Source organism: Malurus melanocephalus, unplaced genomic scaffold (assembly GCF_030028575.1).
Source record: "Malurus melanocephalus ecotype Western Australia unplaced genomic scaffold, MMel_1.1 scaffold_48, whole genome shotgun sequence".
Taxonomy (NCBI): domain Eukaryota; kingdom Metazoa; phylum Chordata; class Aves; order Passeriformes; family Maluridae; genus Malurus; species Malurus melanocephalus.
In genome coordinates this window covers 2,981,092-3,003,132 of record NW_026623280.1, presented here as the reverse complement: position 1 = coordinate 3,003,132, position 22,041 = coordinate 2,981,092, and the positions used below count along the sequence as shown (strand labels likewise).

The 22,041-nt window shown below is 34.8% G+C and overlaps 1 protein-coding gene across 1 annotated transcript in view; it reads right to left on the bottom strand.

The window, feature by feature from the left end:
- Positions 1-22,041, bottom strand: part of SPATA17 (spermatogenesis associated 17) — an 84,454-nt gene that overhangs the window by 61,656 nt on the left and 757 nt on the right. The window contains exons 2-5 of the mRNA XM_057365077.1: positions 19,252-19,341; positions 16,959-17,040; positions 11,405-11,455; positions 5,821-5,924 (exon numbers count right to left, since the gene is read on the bottom strand). Coding sequence (XP_057221060.1) covers positions 5,821-5,924; positions 11,405-11,455; positions 16,959-17,040; positions 19,252-19,341 — 327 coding nt within the window. The remainder of the gene's footprint in view (positions 1-5,820; positions 5,925-11,404; positions 11,456-16,958; positions 17,041-19,251; positions 19,342-22,041) is intronic.

The window sequence follows — 22,041 nt, the reverse complement described above, 5'->3', positions numbered from 1 at the left end:
CATAATGGTTYCTAACTTAACCTCATTGTATTCCCATGTGTTTTCCCATGGAGTTAAAACAGGCCATTGACTGCTCTGTAACTCCAGACACTTCATTTCAGTTTCATGATCAATCCCAAAATCAAATCCTCATTTTTTATATCTTACGTATCCTAACAGCATCAGGTTTGTGGTTGTGGAAGTACTCTGGAATATTCAGTGGATTACAGTTTTAAGATTCCTACAAAATCCAGCAGTTATGCCTAAAATACTCTGCAAAAATCATAGATATCAAATTATGAGACCACCCACTCCAATTTAATATTTAAACTAAAGAAAACATACTTGGCCTATGTCCCTATTTCTGTAGCTCTCAGAGAAAGCTGACAGGATAAGTTTAGATTGAGAAAATTCAAAATATAGGTAAATACGTTAAAAAGGATAACATATTTCCTCTATGGATCTTTGAAGACAAGCAAAAAAAGATGGTTTGAAGATAAAGCAGTTAATTAAACATTAAGTGAAAGACAACTTTACAAAAATGAGGTGTTTATTGTTGAAAGAATTCCAAGGACCTGTCTGAAAAGGCTTTGGCATTAATTGAAAATAGACTATAGAACCAATTGCTTCTGCAGTCAATGATGAGGAACATTTTAATTGAATTATAAAACATATACATTCTTCAAAACACTTTGACATTTGAGAAAATGGCCAGCACCTGGACTTCTCTTTATCAGAAAGGAACAGACAGGTGGAGGCTAAGCAAGGTCYCCTCATATTACTATGACAAGAGATGATTTATTTCAGGCCCACTCCATGGAAAACCRCTATACCTCAAAAGTTTTAAGAATCCAAGTACTTGCCATGTTAAAAGAAAATAGACTTCAACAATGTTCTAGTAATTATAAATAAGATAGATAATCTTAATTTTTTCCATACTGTATTCTCAGGCATACTTACAGAATAGCTARACATTGGATTAGATCACCAGCAACATGTAAATACTATATTTCACTCTTCATTGATATTATAAAAAAATCAATCTGCACAAAGGATTTGTGAATATACCTATTGCCAAGGCAGTGATTTTTATCACTTTTCATTATCTATTTCCCTGACATTTCTTGAAGACCTAGAAGTTTTAAAGATGACTGTGAAACTAAATCTGCTGATAGAACAGCTAGTCAAACTTGGATGTAAGTCATACTCTCGAGGGCAACTCAAAACATTTTCTCTACTAAAGCCAACAATGGAAAGAAGAATTTGGTTTTGATCCTCTAAGTGTGTGATATATAAACTCAATAATGATTTATAAACTGATWTCTAAGATGATTTATAAACTGAATCATGTTTACCTAAACTATGATGCTTATTAAAGGTAGACTCAGGTCTCAGTTTGGGACTTTTAAGCCAGTTTATTCAGTAGCCAARAAAGCTGAACTACCTGCCTTGATTACGTGAGAACCCCAATGCCAGTACTTTGCTACCTCTTTGTCAGTTTTCTAATACTGATATCTTTACCCAGTTCTGTGCCTAGGGAAAAATTTAAATGGYGCCATTCATCAGTAAATGGAGCACTACATCCCAAAATCTTATCTCTACTTGCACACCTAACATACAGCAAAGTTGCTTTACTGTAGTTTAAAAGCCAATGCGTAGATAACCTTAGGCAAAGAACTGGAAGTTAATCACACAGTTGGGCAACTGACATCATCCATAAATTCTTCTGATATAATGGCACCRGCATGCTAATTTATGTGAAGTGATGTCCATTTGCTTATCATGGACTGGAAACTGTTTCACATAAAACAAAATTCTAATGCATCATATGGAGTTATAGCCTATGCTAATTGCTTTTGGCATATCTCCCCTCGTAACCATTTAGACAGCTCTTAGAGATGGTGTAATGCAGCTTTAAGAATGTTTCATAACAAAATATTTTCCCTTAAGATTAAATACACTAACTGCACTGAGAAGTAATGAAATTTACTTTAACGCATATATTTATAAATTAAACCACCCAACTTATTCATATTCAGATAGAATGCAGTATATACTGGTATGTGAATATATGTAAATTATTACTAAAATCTAAATAATAAAATTCAGTAAAACRAATATTTAAGAAAAAGTTCCTTACTTGGTTCATTAAGAACTTCCTATACCTTTTAGGAAAAAGAGAMCTCAGCACTAATTAACCCATTTCATCACTGTACTGAGGCTAAACTGTAGAAATGTTAAGAAAAAAATTGAGTMTTGTCCTTATGTAGACAGAGTTTAGGGTTCAAATTTGTTCTTTTCCATCTCTCAGGGGATTTTTCAGGAACTTCTCATTCTAACTCCTAGGGACTTGACTGGGGACACCAGCAGCCATCAGACCTAGTGGTTCTGTAGCAGTGGGTAGTAACAGGARTGCTGGAGGAATTTAGCCATTCTGGGAGCTAAAGCCAAGAGTTTGTACAAAGACAGTCCCTTAAATCTGTTAAGTTGGACAGTGCCATAACCAGTCTGTTAAGTGAGTGGAAACTCACACATAATATGACTATTATTATTTAATTATATTTTAGGTCAATTTCTGTTAAATCAATTTCTGTTAAACTTAATTACATCCCTCTATGGCTTTAAACTGGGGCAGCTTCTATTAAGTTTACTTTCTCCTGGGGCTTTCACAGTAAAGACAAATGATAAAGGTCTGGCTACTAAATGAGGGCAGCTATTAAATAAGGACGGTTTGTATTAAAGCTAAATGGTAAAGATGTGGCTACTGGTTGAGGAAACCACTTAGTACAACAAGTGTGCTTTATYTAAAAAAAATAGGGTGAAAGARGAATGAGAAGGGAGCAAACTTTGGTCAATAACTCTTATAAGATACTCTTCTAAGAAACTTAACAGAATGCCCAGTTTCATGACTACTTCCTCTTAAGCTTCTCTTATGCATGAGTGAGGGATGGTTTGATACAGGCTCCTCCTTAAGGAAAGAGGAGAAAATTAAGCACAAACCCTGCTCTATCATCCAAGAGATAGAAGGACTTGCAATGTTACTTTAGATAGGTGTTAATAAATAAAATTCTGCCACTCTAAAACAGATAAGACAGAGGACCATACAATGTAATTCAATTCAGAATTACATCATAATTCCAGAAAGAATACAGCTTAATTTTTTTTTTTAATTAAAAATATATTTTGATTATTTTTTGAGGGGATGGGAATAAGTTTATACCACTCTGGAGTTCTTAAAATCAGTCTCTGTTTTACTGCTGGTCTGCTATTATTTGTGGAGGAACTTGTTTCTTTACTAGCACTAACACTGCACCAATGCACACATTCTGATGAATATAGATGTAAGACAAATAAGCAAAGTTCATTATTTCATGTGCCATGTTGTGCTGTTTTACGGTGTTTTAGAGATGTGAAACACTCAAAGGCAGTCTATTCTGATTGCACAAGTATATCAGCGTCTCTGTCCACCAACAAGCAAATTTCCATAATGATGATGTTTTAATAAAACCCAGCCATGTCATAAATGCACTCCTTCTATTTCTGACAATTCCTTGTGGTTTTTACAGTGTACAGTTGCAATAACTTTTATATGCAAAAATTTTTATACTCAGAGAGGTTATACTTGTCCAGAGCCGATGTGATGGCTGATGAGGAGAATCTTTCCTCAGCCTGGCTCAATATTCCACATAAAAAACACAGTAGGCCACCTTGGGGCCAAAGTAGTTGGCAGCAACTTAGCCCAGTGACAGGAAAAATCTGTTTGGCTGAGGGCCTACACCTAATCTTCACTAAACATCTGTTAGATTTCATAAGAAGAATGTCGAAGGTGATATACATGTTAGTTTTCAAATGTACCCCAGTAAGGGGATTACTGTAGTGATTCCTGATTGCACTTGGGAACTGATGCATTTTAAAAATTGAAAGAATAAGATCCATTCGTCCAAATTAACTCACAAATTAATTTTTAATTTTTATTTAACCAGAAGGATGGATTTTTTTTTTCCCACCTGAAAGACAAATATTCATGTGAACTCTGGAAGACAGAACTCAAATTAGCAAAATATCAATATATCAGTTGCCAGGTAAGAGCTCATAGAGACCAACTTTGACACATTTTCATGTACCTGAAGTCATACTGCTATGTTACCTGTTAAAGAACACAGGATTAYTTCTTGGTTAAAATACCTATGCATCGCATAGGTTTTATGATTTGTAATGAACTAAAATAAAATACTAGGGAATTTGATCAGCATGTCAAAATACTGAAAAACAGATGCTTTTGTAGTCCTCCAAAGTTAGGTATACCGAGGAGAAATCTATTGTGGGTGTGGAGAAAAAAACCGCAAAGCTCCAACCAATCCATGTTTGTAGTACAGCAGGAATACCATTTGCTCTCWTGTTTTGTTGGCACGCATCAAAGGYCAATCTAAGTAACAAGTTATGAGCTCTGTTCCAGGTCTAGGCAGGGAATGGAGAAGAGTGATAGAACATTTAYGAGCAGAAAAGCAGGTTATGTCTCTGCAGTTCGTTCATTTATATGGATTTTAAACCAGAGAAGTTATGGCTTCACTTATTTTCCAGGATATGGCCTAATGTTTTTAGGATTCTACCTTTTCAAGAAGAGAGCATTTTTCAGGGATTTCAGATCAAGAAGACACAGTTGAAGATATAACAGAATCTTTAAGCCTGGTTTTTCTGAGTTGTGACCTAAGTTTCTGCTTAGAATACATTTACATGAATAATAATGAGAGATYGAAGGTAGGTGACTATCAATATGATTCATTATGGGTAACAATGTAGTGCACAAGAAATAATGTTATGACAAAGAGGATATAGCATCAGCTGTACTGTGAAAGAACATCATTAATAACCAGCATATAAAGAAATTAGATAATCCTGGGCTTTTTCATATATAACTTGCATATGCAGCTTTATGTAACAGCCTTTGCCATGTGATTTAGACAAGATTTCTAGAAATATTGGTTTACTAGACTCCGTTATATTTCTGTGCTTGAGAAAGCAGAGATTCATCTCCAGTSTTCTGAACTGCAAACACTGCATGGATTTTGTCCAACAGCTGTCATTTACAATGAGAGTGTAATGATCATGGTCACCCAGCATTTGACTGTCTGTTTCCASTGTTATCTGATTAATGGTCATGTATTGGGACATCAAATCCACTAGAGGGACATAATTACCCCTATTTTAGAGAGGTTTCAACTTAAGTACRGGGAAAGAAAATGGATGGATAGGAGAAATACAGTAAGAACATACAGCAACAACCGTTCTAGCCAGAAATCTGAGAGGTTATTGGTTCTCTTCTGTAACAATGAAAAGAATGTGCTTCACTGCACTATGCCAGTATCTTCCCCAATTAATATTCACAGTGTGGCTCACACAAGTAACTTAAATCCAAATCTGCCCTTGCATTCATTGTCAATAATCCATATTCAAAACAAATCATGAAAATAAATTTTTTGTTAGCTTGTGTATACTGGGGGTAAAAAATCTAGCTCAACAAATCCTGTTTAGGGCATAATAATCTATGAGTTCTGAGCATAGGTGAAGAGCAAAATCAATTTTTATTAAACTGGTACAAACCTAATTTATTCAAATAAATTATTCTGAATTCATAACTGCAAATGAGAATAGAACGTGGTGCAACACAAATAGGCATAGGATAAAGAGAATGATAACTGATTTTATATATATATATATATATATATATTTGATAATGGAGGGGAACACTCACTCCCAGAAATAGTTTAATTAGTGCCACAAACTTTTTATAAATAAAAGAAGAGGAAACAAATGCTCTACCTGCGAAGCTTTTACCTTTACCTGACAAGTATGTTATTCAGAGAAACGCCATTCAGATATTTCTTCAATGTATAAAAATCATGGATATACTTCCGAACATAATAGCCTCGCCACCTTTTCTGGATCTGGARGAAAGAAATATTTGCTTAGTATATGTCGAATCAAAAGTTTGCATGCATATCAAATAYATGTAGTATATCCCAAGTATATATTTCCTTAGAAATGGTACCAAGTAGAAGCATCAATAAGTTTCAATGAAGAAAATAAAGGCAGGATGTAATGWGTTGTAGATAAATGGCAATACGGATGTACTATTAAATGTAAACATTAAAAAAATAATATCAAGTTTTAAACACTGGTTTTGTTGGGGTGTGACAATGGAAATAAGTGTCTCCTACTACCAGTGCCATTGCTGCATGTAAGAACAGTAAAAGAAGCAGACAACAGAAGCAGTGTCTTTTCTCAGGTACGACGTGMACTCCCTACTGAGTCATCACCACACCAACATCTCCTGCTTCACTTTCACCTTTGTGCTCTGCACAAATTGTAAACTGAATAAAAGCCTTCCCAGTAACTCAGTGAATCAGACTTTCTGGAAACTTCATTTACAAATTGCAGTTCTTTCATCTCCACTGTAAAATGAGTCATGTCTATTTGTTCCACATTAGTTTTAATCTTCTCACAAAATACTATTTTCCTGTATAACAGAGAAAGCCTAAACTGGAAAAGGAAACCTCTTTATCTGTAGCTAGTTATAAAGTTGTATTATAAGCAGAAATTAGATCGCATCCCCCACCAGAAAGGATTAATATTTTGATGCATTTTGAAAAGCATCATTTGGAAAAAAAAAATATTTCAAAAAAAGCATTTAAATMTTCTCTGATACTCAAAAATTCCAATAATGATGTTTCTGAAATCATTACCTGTTTACCAGTTATGTTTTGTGGCATGGAAAAGTAAGCATTAAGAACAGTGGTGGACTCAACAGCTCTAAGCAATTCAAGAAACAATTCAACATGGCACTTAGTGCCAAGGTCTAATTGACAAGATGGCTCAATGACTTTAGAGGCCTTTTACAAAAAAAATAATTCTGTGATTCTGTTATTAAGTAAAATGATAGCAGGACTGCCATTTGATGAGTTATATTTATCCCTAAGCCATGACACGTATAGGTGAAAGATGCAACTTTGTCTATTCAGTCATGCTGAGGGCTGCTCTCACTCCTGATTTTCTTTACCGTAAAAGGTCACAGTACCCTAGATCTTTACCCTAGATCTCTACATCTGAAAAACAGMGTAACCATGTTTTCCTCTGTTCTCAGTGTCTAGTTCCTCTGTCTTTAAATTCTTTCATCCTTGAAGTTATTAATTTTCCTGCAAAATACTCTTTACTTCCTTCTTTGCATTTTGTCTCCTTTTTTTCCTCAATATTTTCTTAGTTAATCTCCCAATTTCTATCTTCTACTCTACAGTACCTTCATTTGCTTCAGCATCCATCTCTTTGACCTTTATAGCTTTGAAATATTAAAAGACATAAGAGCTGAAAGGCAGAATCTAGATTTAAAAAGCAAGAGGTTAGAGAAGAAGCAACTCCAAATGAAAAGCTACTCCCCWTCTCTAAATGGATAGAAGAGAAAAATGTTGCAATGTACTAAAAACTCTCCCTTTCCTGTGGGCCCCTAGCTACCAGACATTTCAAGAACTTACTCTTCAGTGTATCTATAGAGGACATTTTTTTCCTTTACATCAACCTTCCTCTTTCCAGAACCAAGGGGTGACTTGTTAAGTGGAGTGAAATCCATGTGTTTGTGTCTCTCTAAATAAGTACTTTTTTTAAAANGGCAAGATTGTCATGTTTTTGTGTTTGATTCAGGAAGAAGGCAAAGAAAAACACAAGCTGCCCATTGCCCGCATTATTGATAACCTTTTCACTCAGTAACTTCAGAATCTCAGAATCTTTATCATTAAGTCTTGGGAGTGCTCTTCAGTAACAGGCAAAATTCTCTCAACTCCTACCAGCTCCAATATAGTCCAATTCCATACCACTGTCACAACTGACAAAAGTTATTGCAATTTTTCCATCTCCAGACTTTTACTGGAGCCATCTAAAAGGAGATCGATTAAAGCAGGACTGAATATTTTCATCCTTTTAGTATCATTYGGCAATCATGAACCCTAAAACACTACATTTCAAAGTAAAAGGTACCATTTGGCCTCAACTGATGGCACCTTGGGGTACAGTTATGATTGTCTTTTTCTGTGAGATTTAACAGGAGAATAAGATTCATAGAAAAGTTTTCACTAAATCTTTGAGATATACATTAGTTATAAAGAGGTTAACTTCCAGTCTTAATATATTCTTCTATTTCCCCTTTGTGCATCAGCATGTATTTTCCTCCCTAAGACTCAAAGCTAATTTCAAAAGTTGGTGTTTTTTTTGACCTATGTATTATTATTTATTTGGGTTTGGTTTTGGTTTTTTGATTTTGGTTTTTTTTTTTAATGAATAAAAGGGGTTTGGGGCACTAGATATTGTCATAATATGAACAAATAATAGTTCCGGGAACAAGGTCCTAGACATGCTGCTTTGCACTAGGTGATAGYAAATTTCATATTCTTTGCAACACTACTTTCTCATACACAAGCTTATTGGGTTAAAAAGGAATAGAGAAAGAGCAAAGAATGAGTATGCCTTCAGAGATCTGGGATTAAGCAAAATCCTTTGCATGTGAATAAGGATCTTAGCTTTGTTTTTCTGTTTGGCTTCAAAATTTCTCAACAAGAGCAAGTTGGCTCCCATATAGCCATGTGCTCATTAATGCAGGATTATGGTCCCTTTGAAACTCTTTCTGACAGTCTTCACCTCACAATTATAAATGCGGAACTGGATATTTCTGGGTTAAAGGATCAAAACTCAAACCGAAAGACAAAAGGCTCAAATTGTATCAAGCTATAATTACCTCCAATGGGCTCAGTGTACCAATTAAATGCTGCACTCTACCTTTATTTACACCACTTTTTGTTCAGAATGAACTCACTGATTCCAACTGAATGAAACATAAGTAAGAAAAACTGTATTGTGTCTCAAATTATTTTATGCCTGATTTCTGCTTCTCTAATACTGTATGTCAGAGATCCCAAAASTGAAGATTAATCCTTTTAGGAAAGACCATTTTACAAAAAGCTTGTGATGCTGCTCATATTTTCAATATGAAAGTTCTAAATGTTTTCTTTTATAAAGAAGCACAATGTGATGACTGCATTTCTTTGTAATTCCAAGGTGAATGTTTAAAAAATTCTGGGAAAAAAAAGAGACAAGTGTKTCTATGCCCTTCAAAGTAATTAGCAAGTTTCAACAGTGATTGGTACAAAACAATTATTGTCATTGATCAGCACTGAACAGATAATTTTAAACAAAGTCATTGTGTGCTCAGCAGATTACAGCTTGTTAACGGGCAAGTTCTAAATGACCTCTTAAGCTAGTCAAATCAATGATGCATATTCCTCATTAAGTAACATCAAAATGTAAGTGGTCTTATAAATAATGTTTATTTTAAGCACTAAAACAAATGGCAAAACCTTGATATATCAAAAGCCATCTGCTCGTGGAATTTTTTTTGCCATAGGATTACTTTTGTTGCTGAAAATTTACAGCAACCTTAAATCTTTTAAGAGAGAGAATCATATTTTGCCTTCAGACTGAAACTGATTAAAACAAGATCTCTGATTCAATTTTAAAGATGAAACTGATTGCTCCTATTACAACCAAATGCAATCCAGAAAGACATGTAGAGTGGCTTCAAAGCAATGAGCATGTGTATGCCCTCAATGATACTTCAAAGCCAAAATTGAAACTGCCTTTCTAAAGAGTGAAATAAATATTAAATAACATTATGAGACAAAACTAAGTGGTTAAATAGAAAAACATACACAGTTGTTATATTTTTAGAACATCGAGGTATATTAATCATTAATCAAACTGATGATGTGTGAATATAAGGCACTRTTGGCTTAGGAAACCTAAAGTCTGAGCACATATCAACTATGCAGAAACTCAACAGGCCTGATTTACTATTGTCCTGGACCTTGGCTAATTCTTCAAGAAACACATGACAGAGGAAAAACCCAAAACTATTCAGTGTTTCAGATTGGTAGCATTTAAAATCTGCTCTGAAGATATGGCTGCACAAGATTTAGATAGAGGAGAATCAGACTCTGACATTTGCAACTAAATAAAGATCTATTCTATTGTTTTCTACTGATTTAAATTTCCATTAAAGAAAAGAACATGACTGAAAAGATGGTACTRTGAAGATTTATATCACCTAATGATTCAACATTATATTTCCATTACAAATGAATGGGAACACATTCACTTTCTTTTATAAAATGAAAGACCAAATGCAAAACTCCATTTGACTAGAATACATAATCACCTCTGAAATTTGGTCTTCAAATGTCTTCTGAAAGTACAGAGGAAACTTTTAGGAGCTGGTTTACATCTTATGTTTTCTCACTGATCTCAGCTGCATGAGTAAACAGCATTTATCCACTGGGGAATACTTTCAAACTAGCTAAGGAATGAACTGTAAGAACAACAAAAAGGTACATTTGTGAGGTATTAAACTTCTGTTAAACAYCTTCAGTTCTCTAACATGCACCAAAGGTCAGATTCTACTTCGCGCCTCGAGAGAACCAGAACTAAGCAGARCACCTGGTGAGTACAACCCTCTTGACTCTCAGTTATTCTGGACCCAGAGAGGCCACACAAAATCCATTCTGAGATTCTTCCTACTCTAAAGGAGTTTCCCTGGGTTAATCTCCATTATCACCATGTTCCTACATTTGGCAGAAAGGTGAGGTGCCTGGCCTAAAAAGATACAGGCCTCTAAAGTAAAGCGGTTTTATAACACACAATGAAAGAAGTGACATAAACAGACTTAATCACAAAAATTATTTTATGTCTTTCCCATATTTGTTTTACAAATTTGTTCAAGTGYAATTTAAAAGTTCGGGGAAAAAAAGCCAATTTCTAGTTAAATATGTTTTGCCATTTCAGCCACAAAAAACTTGTTTTGTYGTCAATTCATTGAAGTTCAAGGACTGTTTACACTCTCCTTCATCTSGCAAAATTCACTCATAATATCATCAATGAGATCAGTGCAGTTCCACCTCTATGTTTAAGCAATGAAATTGTCCTGTGCTGTCTGAGTAACTCTTGAGATCCAATAAATCAAATGTCACATACTAACAAAAGAAAAAGCACARCCACATCAACAAGCTTAGAGGCCCTGTAGTTTGATGTCTACATTTGTAATAACACTGGCAGATAGAATGTTTGGGGGTTTTATCAGTATCATACATGACAAGGTCCARTGAACATTTAAATGGGGAAAGACACATTCAGGTACCTTAAATTCAGCTACAGTTTTCAAATACAGACCTGACTACTCAGTGTAACTTTAATTTTTAACTATGTACTATTTCCTGCTGTTGCCATCAGCATATCAATCAAGTATGTATTATTCTGCTTTGCTCATTTTATTAAAAGCAAATTCGGAGCACAATTGACTTTTCATTTGTTTAACAAGTGAAGAAATATTTACCCTGACAGCCATTTCATTGTAGAAATTCATCTTCTTAATAACATATGCTGTCTGTGAATCAAGAAAAAAAAAAGATGGCATATATTTCAGTTACACAAAGACAGTCCTGCTATTTTTACATATAAAAGATAAGAATCTTTATACATAATACATAATAAGAGTTCTAGGCTTAGAGAGAATAAAATCAAACTTTGTATTGAAGAGATAGGCTTCCTAATACATAATGCAGGCTTAACCAGAAAAATCTATGGTAGTCAAACTAGGAGCTAATGGAGATATATGATCATAAAATGCTCTCCGCTGAGTTTGATAATCAATGGTGCTCTACTGAGAGTAGAATAACAAAGCAGAAATATTCACAAGTGCTGGTGACATGTAGTATTGTATGATTTATTCACTGGGGTTCTTTTAGCCAAAACTCACAGAAACATAAAAGGAATTCATATTTCAAGACGTCTGGTTTAATGAAAAATTCAGAGAAATGCTGTCTTCAGTCGAAATCGTTCAAGGATACGGATGCAGTGATGGAGCAAAATTGTGCCTTCCAACCATCTGTACTAAATGTTATGTACTTAGCTGCCTCCCGAGTAATCGTTGGGAATTTTGTTTCATTTAATATTCATTTTAACATCATAAAATCATAAATACAATGATAYCATGTTACATTGAATCCCCTGATATAGAAAACATTTCCTGAAGTCCTGGTTTCYTTCCAATAAAGTAGAATTCCTCTCATAGTGAACGAATCCCCTATTATACTAAGCAATCACTTGGCAGCATAGGTTATTTTAATGGATACATCACTTTAAACTAAGCTTTCACATCTGTTCCGCCCTCTAATTACAAATGCAAAATGAACATAATTCACAATTGTATCATAAAAAGTAAAATATAAGTACTTTGAATGCAAGAGTATGTCCTTTATTTAGCACAACATGCAGCTTTTATGTGTTTCTCATGTTTTAGACACAAATCAAAGGCAAAAGTGCTTTCCCCTGATATAGTGATTTTCTCCCCCATGGCAAACAGGAATTCACTATAAAAGGGTTTCACTGTAATTAGTGTTATTTGAATTGCCTAGTCTGATCCAAAGCAAATTGTCTGTGGAGAGCAGCAGGGCTGGATTATTTATCAACAGTCTGGGCAATTAAGAAACAGTTGGCTGCAATATGTTATTTACAAATGAACACAATGATGCTACTTCATTTTAAATTCTCTTTCTTCATTACATTAAGCAAGGCATAATTCCTGCAGTTTAATTAAGGTGCATTTTAAATGCTCACTTTAATATCATACCAATCCACTAATAATCGAAATAGTACAAAAGGTATTTCTTACGTGAAAGAAAATTGCACAATTGTTAAAGTTCAAAGAAATTTCACATGTACATGTGGATGTACACATACATATATATATACATATTCAAGTGAAAATCTACCCCAAATGTAGAATAAATAATTTACTGTCTCTCTCCCCTTTATTCCCCATAAATATTTACTAAATRATACTAACTGTAGATAGCTAATAATGGATTAGAATAATGTTTGCCTGATTTAAGCATATTCYTAAACTGATTAAATTGATAAGATTTTGTTTTGCAGTTCATCTTTTCTTTCTTTGGAAGGGAACATAAGAGTTACCACACCATCAAATAGATAAAACAATTTAATGGAAGCACCTTAGCATAAAAATAATAATCTGATTTCTGTCCATCAGTGATTAAACTAAATAATCATCTTACATCTTTATTGTTTATYCTCCTCATATTTGAAGGCTGTGAGCACCCAGGTCTGATTGCATCCCATTTCATTGAAGAACTCAAAACTGGAGACCTAACATCATTAATGCTCTTYTTATCATCAGTACTGAAAGACAGTSTGGGAAYATTTTCCTTCTGAGCTTSGCAAAGTAYTGAAGAACTTTGTCTACTATTTACAGAGATAGCCAATGGCAACCAAGGTCTCCTACCTTGCATAGCCCCACAAAGGTGTGAGGAATTCAGACCTTACCCTACCATTACTTAAGAAGGTTATTCACAATAAGAAGGAAGTTACACATTTCTGCTTTAATTCAAGTCTTGCTCTAAATCACAAGTCACCCRAATGCAGAATTGCTTGTGCATGGAACTGTCTTACCACTTTATTCYTGCACCAAAAGCCAAAGGCTGTGTCACCATCTTTTGCAAATGGACTTGCCCTCTGTTTCCTAATTCTGATTGGACAGTTCTGTATTACAAATGATGGAGAATGTGTTTATCCCTGTTCTCAAAAGCAGTCATGATTTAGTGCTTCAACCCAAGTCTATGTTTACTGCTCTATGTTTAGTGCTCTCCTAATAAACAAAAGTTTATTTCCTGAATTGGGGCCTGCTTGTCCAGAAGATTCTTTTCTTACGCTTAAGTGGTATTTCCTGCATTTCAGCTTGTACCCATTGTATTGCCTCTCATTTTTTCACTGACTGCCAATTCAAAGGTGATACTGCCAAGTATCTAGACACTCTGGAAAGAATCACTTCCCCATTTCATCCATACGTCACTTCTACTTCTGAGTCAGGATGTCATTGTAATTGTCATGAAGTCTGACATTAATATACGGGCCTTCCTACCAGCTCACTTTAAGTGTAGGTTTCCAAAATATATTTGAAGCCTTTTATATATAAACTGTTGTATTACTTTTCCCTTTTCTATTTAAAAACATGCTTGGACATCATCTACAAATGTGTTCCAATGGGTATCTTCTTTTGCTTTAAAGAGTTAACACAAAATGAAAAATTCAAAGGAGAAMCAGAAATCTGATTGAGATCGAGGTTAAGAGATGGAAGCAACACGTGGTCTAAATTGGAAATGTCATGGTGGTGTGTTTTGGGGTGTTTGCAGAGTAAATAGACGTTAGCATAATTCCTATTGGACTGGAACTATTTAAAACTGGTTGTTGAGTTGAAGCTAAATCATTCAGGRTGGTGTCAAACTGCATAACATATTCACTTTTCTCTGCATCTCCTTCCAAAGTAARCAGAAAATATGGCCATCATGCATGCCAACTTCATACAACGATGAAATGYTACAATTCCCCATGCTCTAACAAGTGATTCCTTGGCTTTGAGAAAATAGYAATAAAGAAACAATGCTGTACAGTTTGTTTCACATTCTGGTGTTTGCCTGGTTCTAAAATTCCTACTTTTCTTCACGTCATTCACACTTTCAGAATCCAATCCAATCAATGTAACCAAGTTGTTAAGAAAATTGTAGGAGAGCAGTTYTTAATTTTAGCTTGAGATTAATTAGGAAACAAAGCTTTATACCAAATCACCTATATTTAAGAATAAAAAGAAACAAAACTTTGATAATATAAATGCCATTAATAGGTGTTGGACTTTTTAACCTGATATATTTTAACAGTCAAAGGARGAGGTAATAGAAGAGAAACTAATGAAATACCAGCGGTGGTGCACATATGGACAGCCAATCTGATGAGCCTCAGCCTTTGTTATTTTCCGCATCAGTACCATTCACATTTCACAATTTTGAATATAATCATTAAAATGATTTATTATCAAGCAATCATGGGTATTTTGTGCATATGCTTTGCCTTGTTTGCTGGCAGCAGATACCAATCCAATCATAACCAGCAGACAAATTTTAAAGTGACCATTGTATTTAAGGAACAATCATGTCAAATGTATCATTGTGTTTCAGTCAGCAGTCATTACAACWGTTATTAGCAAGAGTTCATTGCAAACATTACCTGATCCTTTACTTTGAAAGTTATGTTAAGCTGCTGAGATTTTGCTTTCTACTTATTCCAAATTCAGCTATTAATTGAGTAAATTTAGAAAAAAAACCCAACTATAAGGTATTAATTCAGACTTCACATTAAACCCAGCCCAAAACATACAATACTGAATACAAGCAGCCCAAAGGGAGTAGAAGGTGCCTTTTTATCTGCTGCTTGTGTGGTTCTCAGGTTGGCTTCCAATCAAGCTGTCCTATTTAGTCCCCAATCAAAGAGATGGCAAGAACAATATGAAGTGTTAAAGGGAAAAAGATAATTTTCTAAGCTGATTGCTGTAAAACCTGTAAGCTTTCTGATGAGATTCTCTTCCCCTAGAGCCCTGGCTAGTACTGGATAAGTACTGGAATACAGAAATTGGATGAATTCATGATCTGATTTCAAATGTGTATATTAAGTTCCAGAATGTTTTTGTACATTATTCCACAGACTTCAGATTTGTCAGGAGTTTTTCAGTTATATCTATTTGAAAAACTAAATATGCACAAGTTTTTATTGATTAGAGACTTTTTATTTTACTTTTCAGAAATATATTTCAAGAACAAAAAGCTGAAGGGATTTTATGATGTTAGCTCTCTCAACTTTGTGATAATAGGAAATCTATTTGATCATGTTGATTTCTTCCTTCCCTCGTCCCAGCGACTGCACAGATCCTTTCTTTTTTGTTAACAAATTTTAAGATACATTATCATGCCTCCCTTCTACAGAAGCTTTCCTAGATTAAACAAACCTGCCTTAAACTAAGGAACAATAYTCAGCTGAAGTTCTACTTCTTTCAAAAGAGAATCCCTGCAGCTATCTGCTCTGTATTYAAGAATTAGTTTTAGAAGATGACTGAAAAACATAGCCTGAAAGGATGGCTCCTCATGTATTAGTTAAGCCAGTTAGTAAGTTGGAAGAGAGAAAATCTTTAAATAGATTACTGGACTTGGGCAAAAAACTGGCAATCTGTTAGGTATACAAGTCCTGCTACTTGCAAACATAGTTTAGTAGTGAGTGTGAACTTTGCTCTGCAAGATATGATTGATTACTGGCCTTTTTCTTACTTCTTGAATTGTCTGTTTTGAATAAAACATAGCAATTCAACAAAATTAATCAAGAATAAATGACTAACAATTTTAACACTATTGTAAAACATTAACATAAATTAATAAATTGGTGAAGTAAACCACATATTAAAAACTTACCTTTTTTTGTCTTAAAGACAAATTATTTTCTTAATTCCCTAAACCTGTTAACAAAGGTTTTAGCTTGTGTGCTATCATACACTTTCACTTGCTTCAGGTTYGTCACAGGAATTAGATTGACTATGATATGCTGTGTGCCTTAAGGCAAAACCTCAAATACTTCAAGGTTCATTAAGTAARAAATTTAAGCCACTAAAACATAAAACAGCAATGTGTAGACACAGTGGCTTATTTTTTTTTCAAAATTAGAAGTTCTTCTAGGATAAAAARATTTTAAAAGATCTTGTAAAGCCCCAATCCTGCAATTAGCATCATGAGGGCAGACTTCTGCATGATCAGATCTCATTGCTGGTTTGGGGACTGATACTCCAGAGCTGCAAACCCTTAAATACTGACTTAACTTGACTGTTATGAGTAGGCTTGCTGAAATTAATGGTGCTTTTCATTACAATAAAGTTAAGTGTGTGTCTGTGTGTATAAAGGATCACGTTTCGGCTTCTTAATTTCATGATGAGTGTATGAATTATTCATACGTATTCCACAAATAACCAAACAAAATTTTAAGAAGTACTTTTCTACCTCCACTGTTTCTCTGAAGTATTTTCTTCTTAGATAACCTCTCCAACACTTCTGCATCAAAATGGCCATTTTGTTTAGATACCTAAAATGAAATACATTAACAAAAAATTATTTTTGCAGACTTCACAATTAACTATATTTTTTCATAGTAATAAAAAATAACATAGAGTGTATTATCCATATTTGTTCCAAAGAGATGAAACTCCACTCTTTTCCATTACAAACATACTTTATACATATACATGTATCCATATATACATAGGGACACACACATAAGCAGACCATTATATACATAAATCTATTTATGCACACATACTTTAGTTTTTGCACAACATGAGTTACTGCAAATTTACTTGTATACTATTACAAAAGTTTAATGAAAAAGCCTTACAAAGGTAATTTGAATAATAAGCAATTTTATTTTCATGGTTGGTGTTAACAAACATATCTGAAATTTTTGTTACGTGCAATATTTTCACAGCCTTACCATTTTAAAGTACTTGACAAATTCAGCTGGAAGTGGAATTTTTAGACACTTTATTTGTTTTTAGACACCTTATTTGCTTTCATAAAATTACATTTAGTTTAATTTTAAATATTTACTTATTTACTTTTATATGTATATACATATATATAATTACACTACTAAAAAATTCATAATTGTGTCACATCAACTTTTGCAGAGTATATTACAATCATTAGTTTGGGATTGCCTAGACAAAGCTGYGTAAGAGATCATTCATACCACCCARCTATGGACATCAAACTTAYAARCCTTGCRCTCCACTCAGTRAAGGAAGTCTTTGGGTAATTCAGAACMCTGAGAATTGGCTACACTGAACCTGTGCTCCTAGGTAAGCCAGAGACAATCACAGAATTACTGAATCATCAAGGTTGAAAGAAACCTTCAAGATGATCTAGCAGGGCCATAAACCTCCCTAAATCATATTCCCAAGTGCCACATCTRGACACATCTTAAACACTTCTGGAGATGGTGACACTACCATCTCCCTGGACAACTTATTCCAATGCCTAATCACTCTACTATTGAAATTGTGTTTTCTAATATGTCATCTGCACCTCCTCTGGTGCAACTTAAGTAACTTCTTCTAAGTGCCCATAATGACTTTAGCCTATCTCTCTTTGAGGGAAATACTGGCCTTTAAATAGTTAATGTTATTTAAGCCAATAATTCTTTAGTTTTGATTCAGCAGATCTGGATGACATACAATTACTTTGGATAGGAAGAGGTCAAACTAGAACATGTAAAAATCCCTCTCCCTCATGGCCCTAACTTTTRTGAAGATACAGAAGTTTGAGAGCATGAGTTTGGCCAGTTGGGCTCATGATCATAAAAAATGGAGGAGGGCTTTCTGGGAGAATGAACCAACCACAGTTTCCAGGAAATTTTTTTCAATATTATAAAATCTTAGAATCACTAAGACTGGAATAGACCTCCAAGATCGAGTCCTGTGTTGATATGGCATTCTACAGAAGGTGAAGGGTGAAGGCCTTGGTGAAAAGCTTTGAGGKGRKGCCATACATGGAGMGGCTGAGGTCRCTTGGTCTGTTCAGCCTGAAGGACACTGAGGAGAGACTTCATTGCAGTCTACAACTTCCTCACAGAGGGAAGCAGAGAGGCAGGCACTGATCTCTTCTCCCTGGTGACTGGTGACATGATAAGGGAGTAGCTTGAAGCTGTGTTGGGAAGATTTACACTGGATATTAGAAAAAGTTTTTCACCCATAGGGTGGTTGAACACTGGAACAGGATCCCCAGGGAAGTGGTCACAGCCCAAGCCTGACAGAGCATTTTGTCAATGCTCTCAAACATGCAGTGCGACTCTTGGTATTGTCCTGTGCAGAGCTAGGAGATGGACTTTGAAGATCCTTTTGGATCTCTTCCAACTCAGGATATTCTATGATTCTATACAAAAAGTCTTTGAATCAGCATATCCAAGGCACATCTAGTTGTTTCTTTTTTTCTTCCAGTCAGGACAAGATTTCTCACACAATACTGTGTATCTATTCTGAAGATAATTTCCATACTTTTAGAATCRTGCCTTTTTAATTGTGTACAGTTCTGAAAATCAAAAATTATTATTTCTTACAGCATCACAGCTGTATTGAAAACTATTCTAACATATTCAAAACATTCTATTGAAAACTGGGTAACAATTGTTGCCTTTTTTTCCCCAAATGCTCCTATTTTATCAAAATCAGGTAATACCATGAGAATTTTTGAGGAAAAATTCAATGTTGAAACATGGATTAAGATAGGCTTATTATACTACCTTAGGTAGACTCGGACCCTGCATCCTCGAAACCAGCTCTGGATCTTGAGAGCAGCTTTATACTTTCTTATTCTCTCTTCATCTATAGCTCTGAAAATAGAAAAGTAGTAATACTTCTCAGCATGGTGATGTAGAACCAAAGCACAGACATTATTCTAAATATGTTTTATTGCCACAGCTTGGAATCCCTTTCACCAGATTTTTCACTTTTTACTCTACATAATTCAGTGGCAGTGCAGAAAAATACACTTTATATTAGTTGCATAGTAYAAAGGTAAGACAATATTGCAGTTCTTAGAGGATGTAAGTTTTATGAGTAGGTATATTTCTTATTCCCACACAATACTCAGACACGTCAGCATGTCACGTGGACTTTTTCCATTGTAGGTGAAATGCATGGATAAAGCTTTACTGATAATTAGGCCTGAGTTATAACAAAACCCATATAACTGTATACAATTGTGTATCCACAGTGTTTGCAACAAAAACAAAAGTCATGTAAGGAAAACCATGACTATAAATGAGATTAAAGAAATATATTATGAGTTTGGAGGAGTGTTTTCAGAGAGTTCAGGAAAAAATCATTGCCATTATAAGTTGCAATGCTGAGGGGTAGATCTCAGCTATGAGATTGCCTCRAGCTTTTATTCATTTTTGTTTGTTCCAAAATGTCAGTAACTGTCAAGTCTTTGAACTTAGAATTAAATTTTAATTTTCATGTATTTTTTTCCTTTCCCATTTTTATTAGGAAGACACCCACCAAATCCTTTCATTTTTTTACATCTGATACAAAATAACAATTAGGTTGCTAATTGTTAATTTTCTTAATTTGCTGTTATTAGTTAGCTCCTAAAAAAGTTTTATGTCAACATTAATTGACTCAGTAAACACCAATAAGCTTATTTTTTATCTGATAAATTAGGATTATCCTCATTATATTTCTGAAAATGAAATTAATTGCAGATTTACTACCAGAGATCAAGAATCATTAGCTCCACTCATTTGGTATCATCTGGTGCAACATTTGCTCCCAAATCACTTTAAATGGGCACAAATTTTCACTGTCATCTGATGTGCATAAGACCTTCTCAGTACCTGAAAACTTCAGGAAACAGAGTTTTTTTTTACCTAAAACCACAAAATGAATAGTTTTCAAAACTGGCTAGAGTTTTCTTGATCTTTTCTTGTGCAGCTTCCTAGTCTTCACAGGAAGCAGGCACCTCCAGAATACTTTTACTAAGAGGAAAATTRTTTTGAATAAAAGTGTATAAGTGATTTGGCCCTGGACAGGCAGCCACAATTACAGCCTGGAAATGAAGGTGATGTGGGACAGGCTGTGTCAGAGGTGGCAGCTCCAAAACCAGTCCTATTCATTTGGCAGTGAGAAGAGTTCTCTGCAAGTGCAGAAGCCTTCTCCTTTGTTACTCTCTGTTAGGTTGTTTTTAGTTGCCATTCTGTCTTGCCCACCCAGGATGGGATAGAAGTCCTTGTAAAGTTTATTGAAGCAGACCAACAACAAACTTGTTTTTCCTCGCAGGATAGTTACACAAACACTTTCAGCTGTTCTTGCCAGCAGAAGTGTTTCGAGATGTAGGTTTCTCAAGCAGGTATCTTCCCTTTTGATCAGACTGCASAGTTGTCATACTGCTTGAATTAAGGTCTTCATAGTAACAGACACTTCTCAAAGGCTGCACTGAAAGTTAGAAAGGCCTACTCAAGCACCTGACATACAGATGCTACAGAAATAAAAGCAGATTCTTGAATGAATGATAACATTGTGTAACTCTTAAGACAATGAACTAATGGATTTTGTATATTCTAATCCCTGTGCTGACGGTATTTCTCAAAATGCAGGCTTAGGGTTTTCATGCATTGGGGCATCATTGGGCAAGTCTATCCCTAAAAAGGTGCTTTCCCTTAAAAGCCAGTTTAGGACATCTCATACCTCTCATATAAAAATGGTTCTGCATAAAGCACAAAAGGAATATTATTAGGATCAGAAAAACATTATTAAGATTAGTTGCTGAACTGGACTCCTTGAATCCTCTTCTGAATCCTCCATTCTCAGCTACAAATCTGAATTTCCAGAAACTGATGAATCATAACCTATTCTTAAAAGGGGAAAAAAAAAAAATTTTGGAGAGCTTTGCCAAAAAACAAATCCCCAAACATCAAGCATGCTGCCCTCCAATGAATTCCTGAGTCTGGCTCAGACTGCTTTTTCTAACCTGGAATATGTGAAATGCAAGCAGAGTCTCCTGGAGCTGATGTTTGTTTAGCAAACTGCTATGTGTACAGCCACAAGAGTATGAGCAAAAGTTCAGGCAAAGAACAGAAAAACACAACACTTCACATGCAGGCAGGACTTGATCTYTGTAACTTTTAGTGATGTTCAGGAGCTTTGTTATTCATACTAATGATGTTGTAATTAGATTAAAAAATAAATGATTCATTAATTAGTGAAGAAAAAAAAATACGGTTATGCTAAACATGTCTGGTTTTTTTTTTTCTGTTTGAGCTTTTGCATTACACACACAGCAACAATGCAATTGTATAAAAGGATTTACAGGATAAGTCTATGCAGTATTTAAGTAAGTCTTAAAACATTTAATTTCCTAAGATCTGGTCTGGGAAAAGTTGGTCACCCCTATTTTAGGAGTCAGAAAACTTGGCAGCACGAACTGTCCCAATTGATGAGAAGGGTAACAGGTGATGTGATCTGATCTCTGTCAACTCACTAAGGGAAGGGAAGGGAAGGGAAGGGAAGGGAAGGGAAGGGAAGGGAAGGGA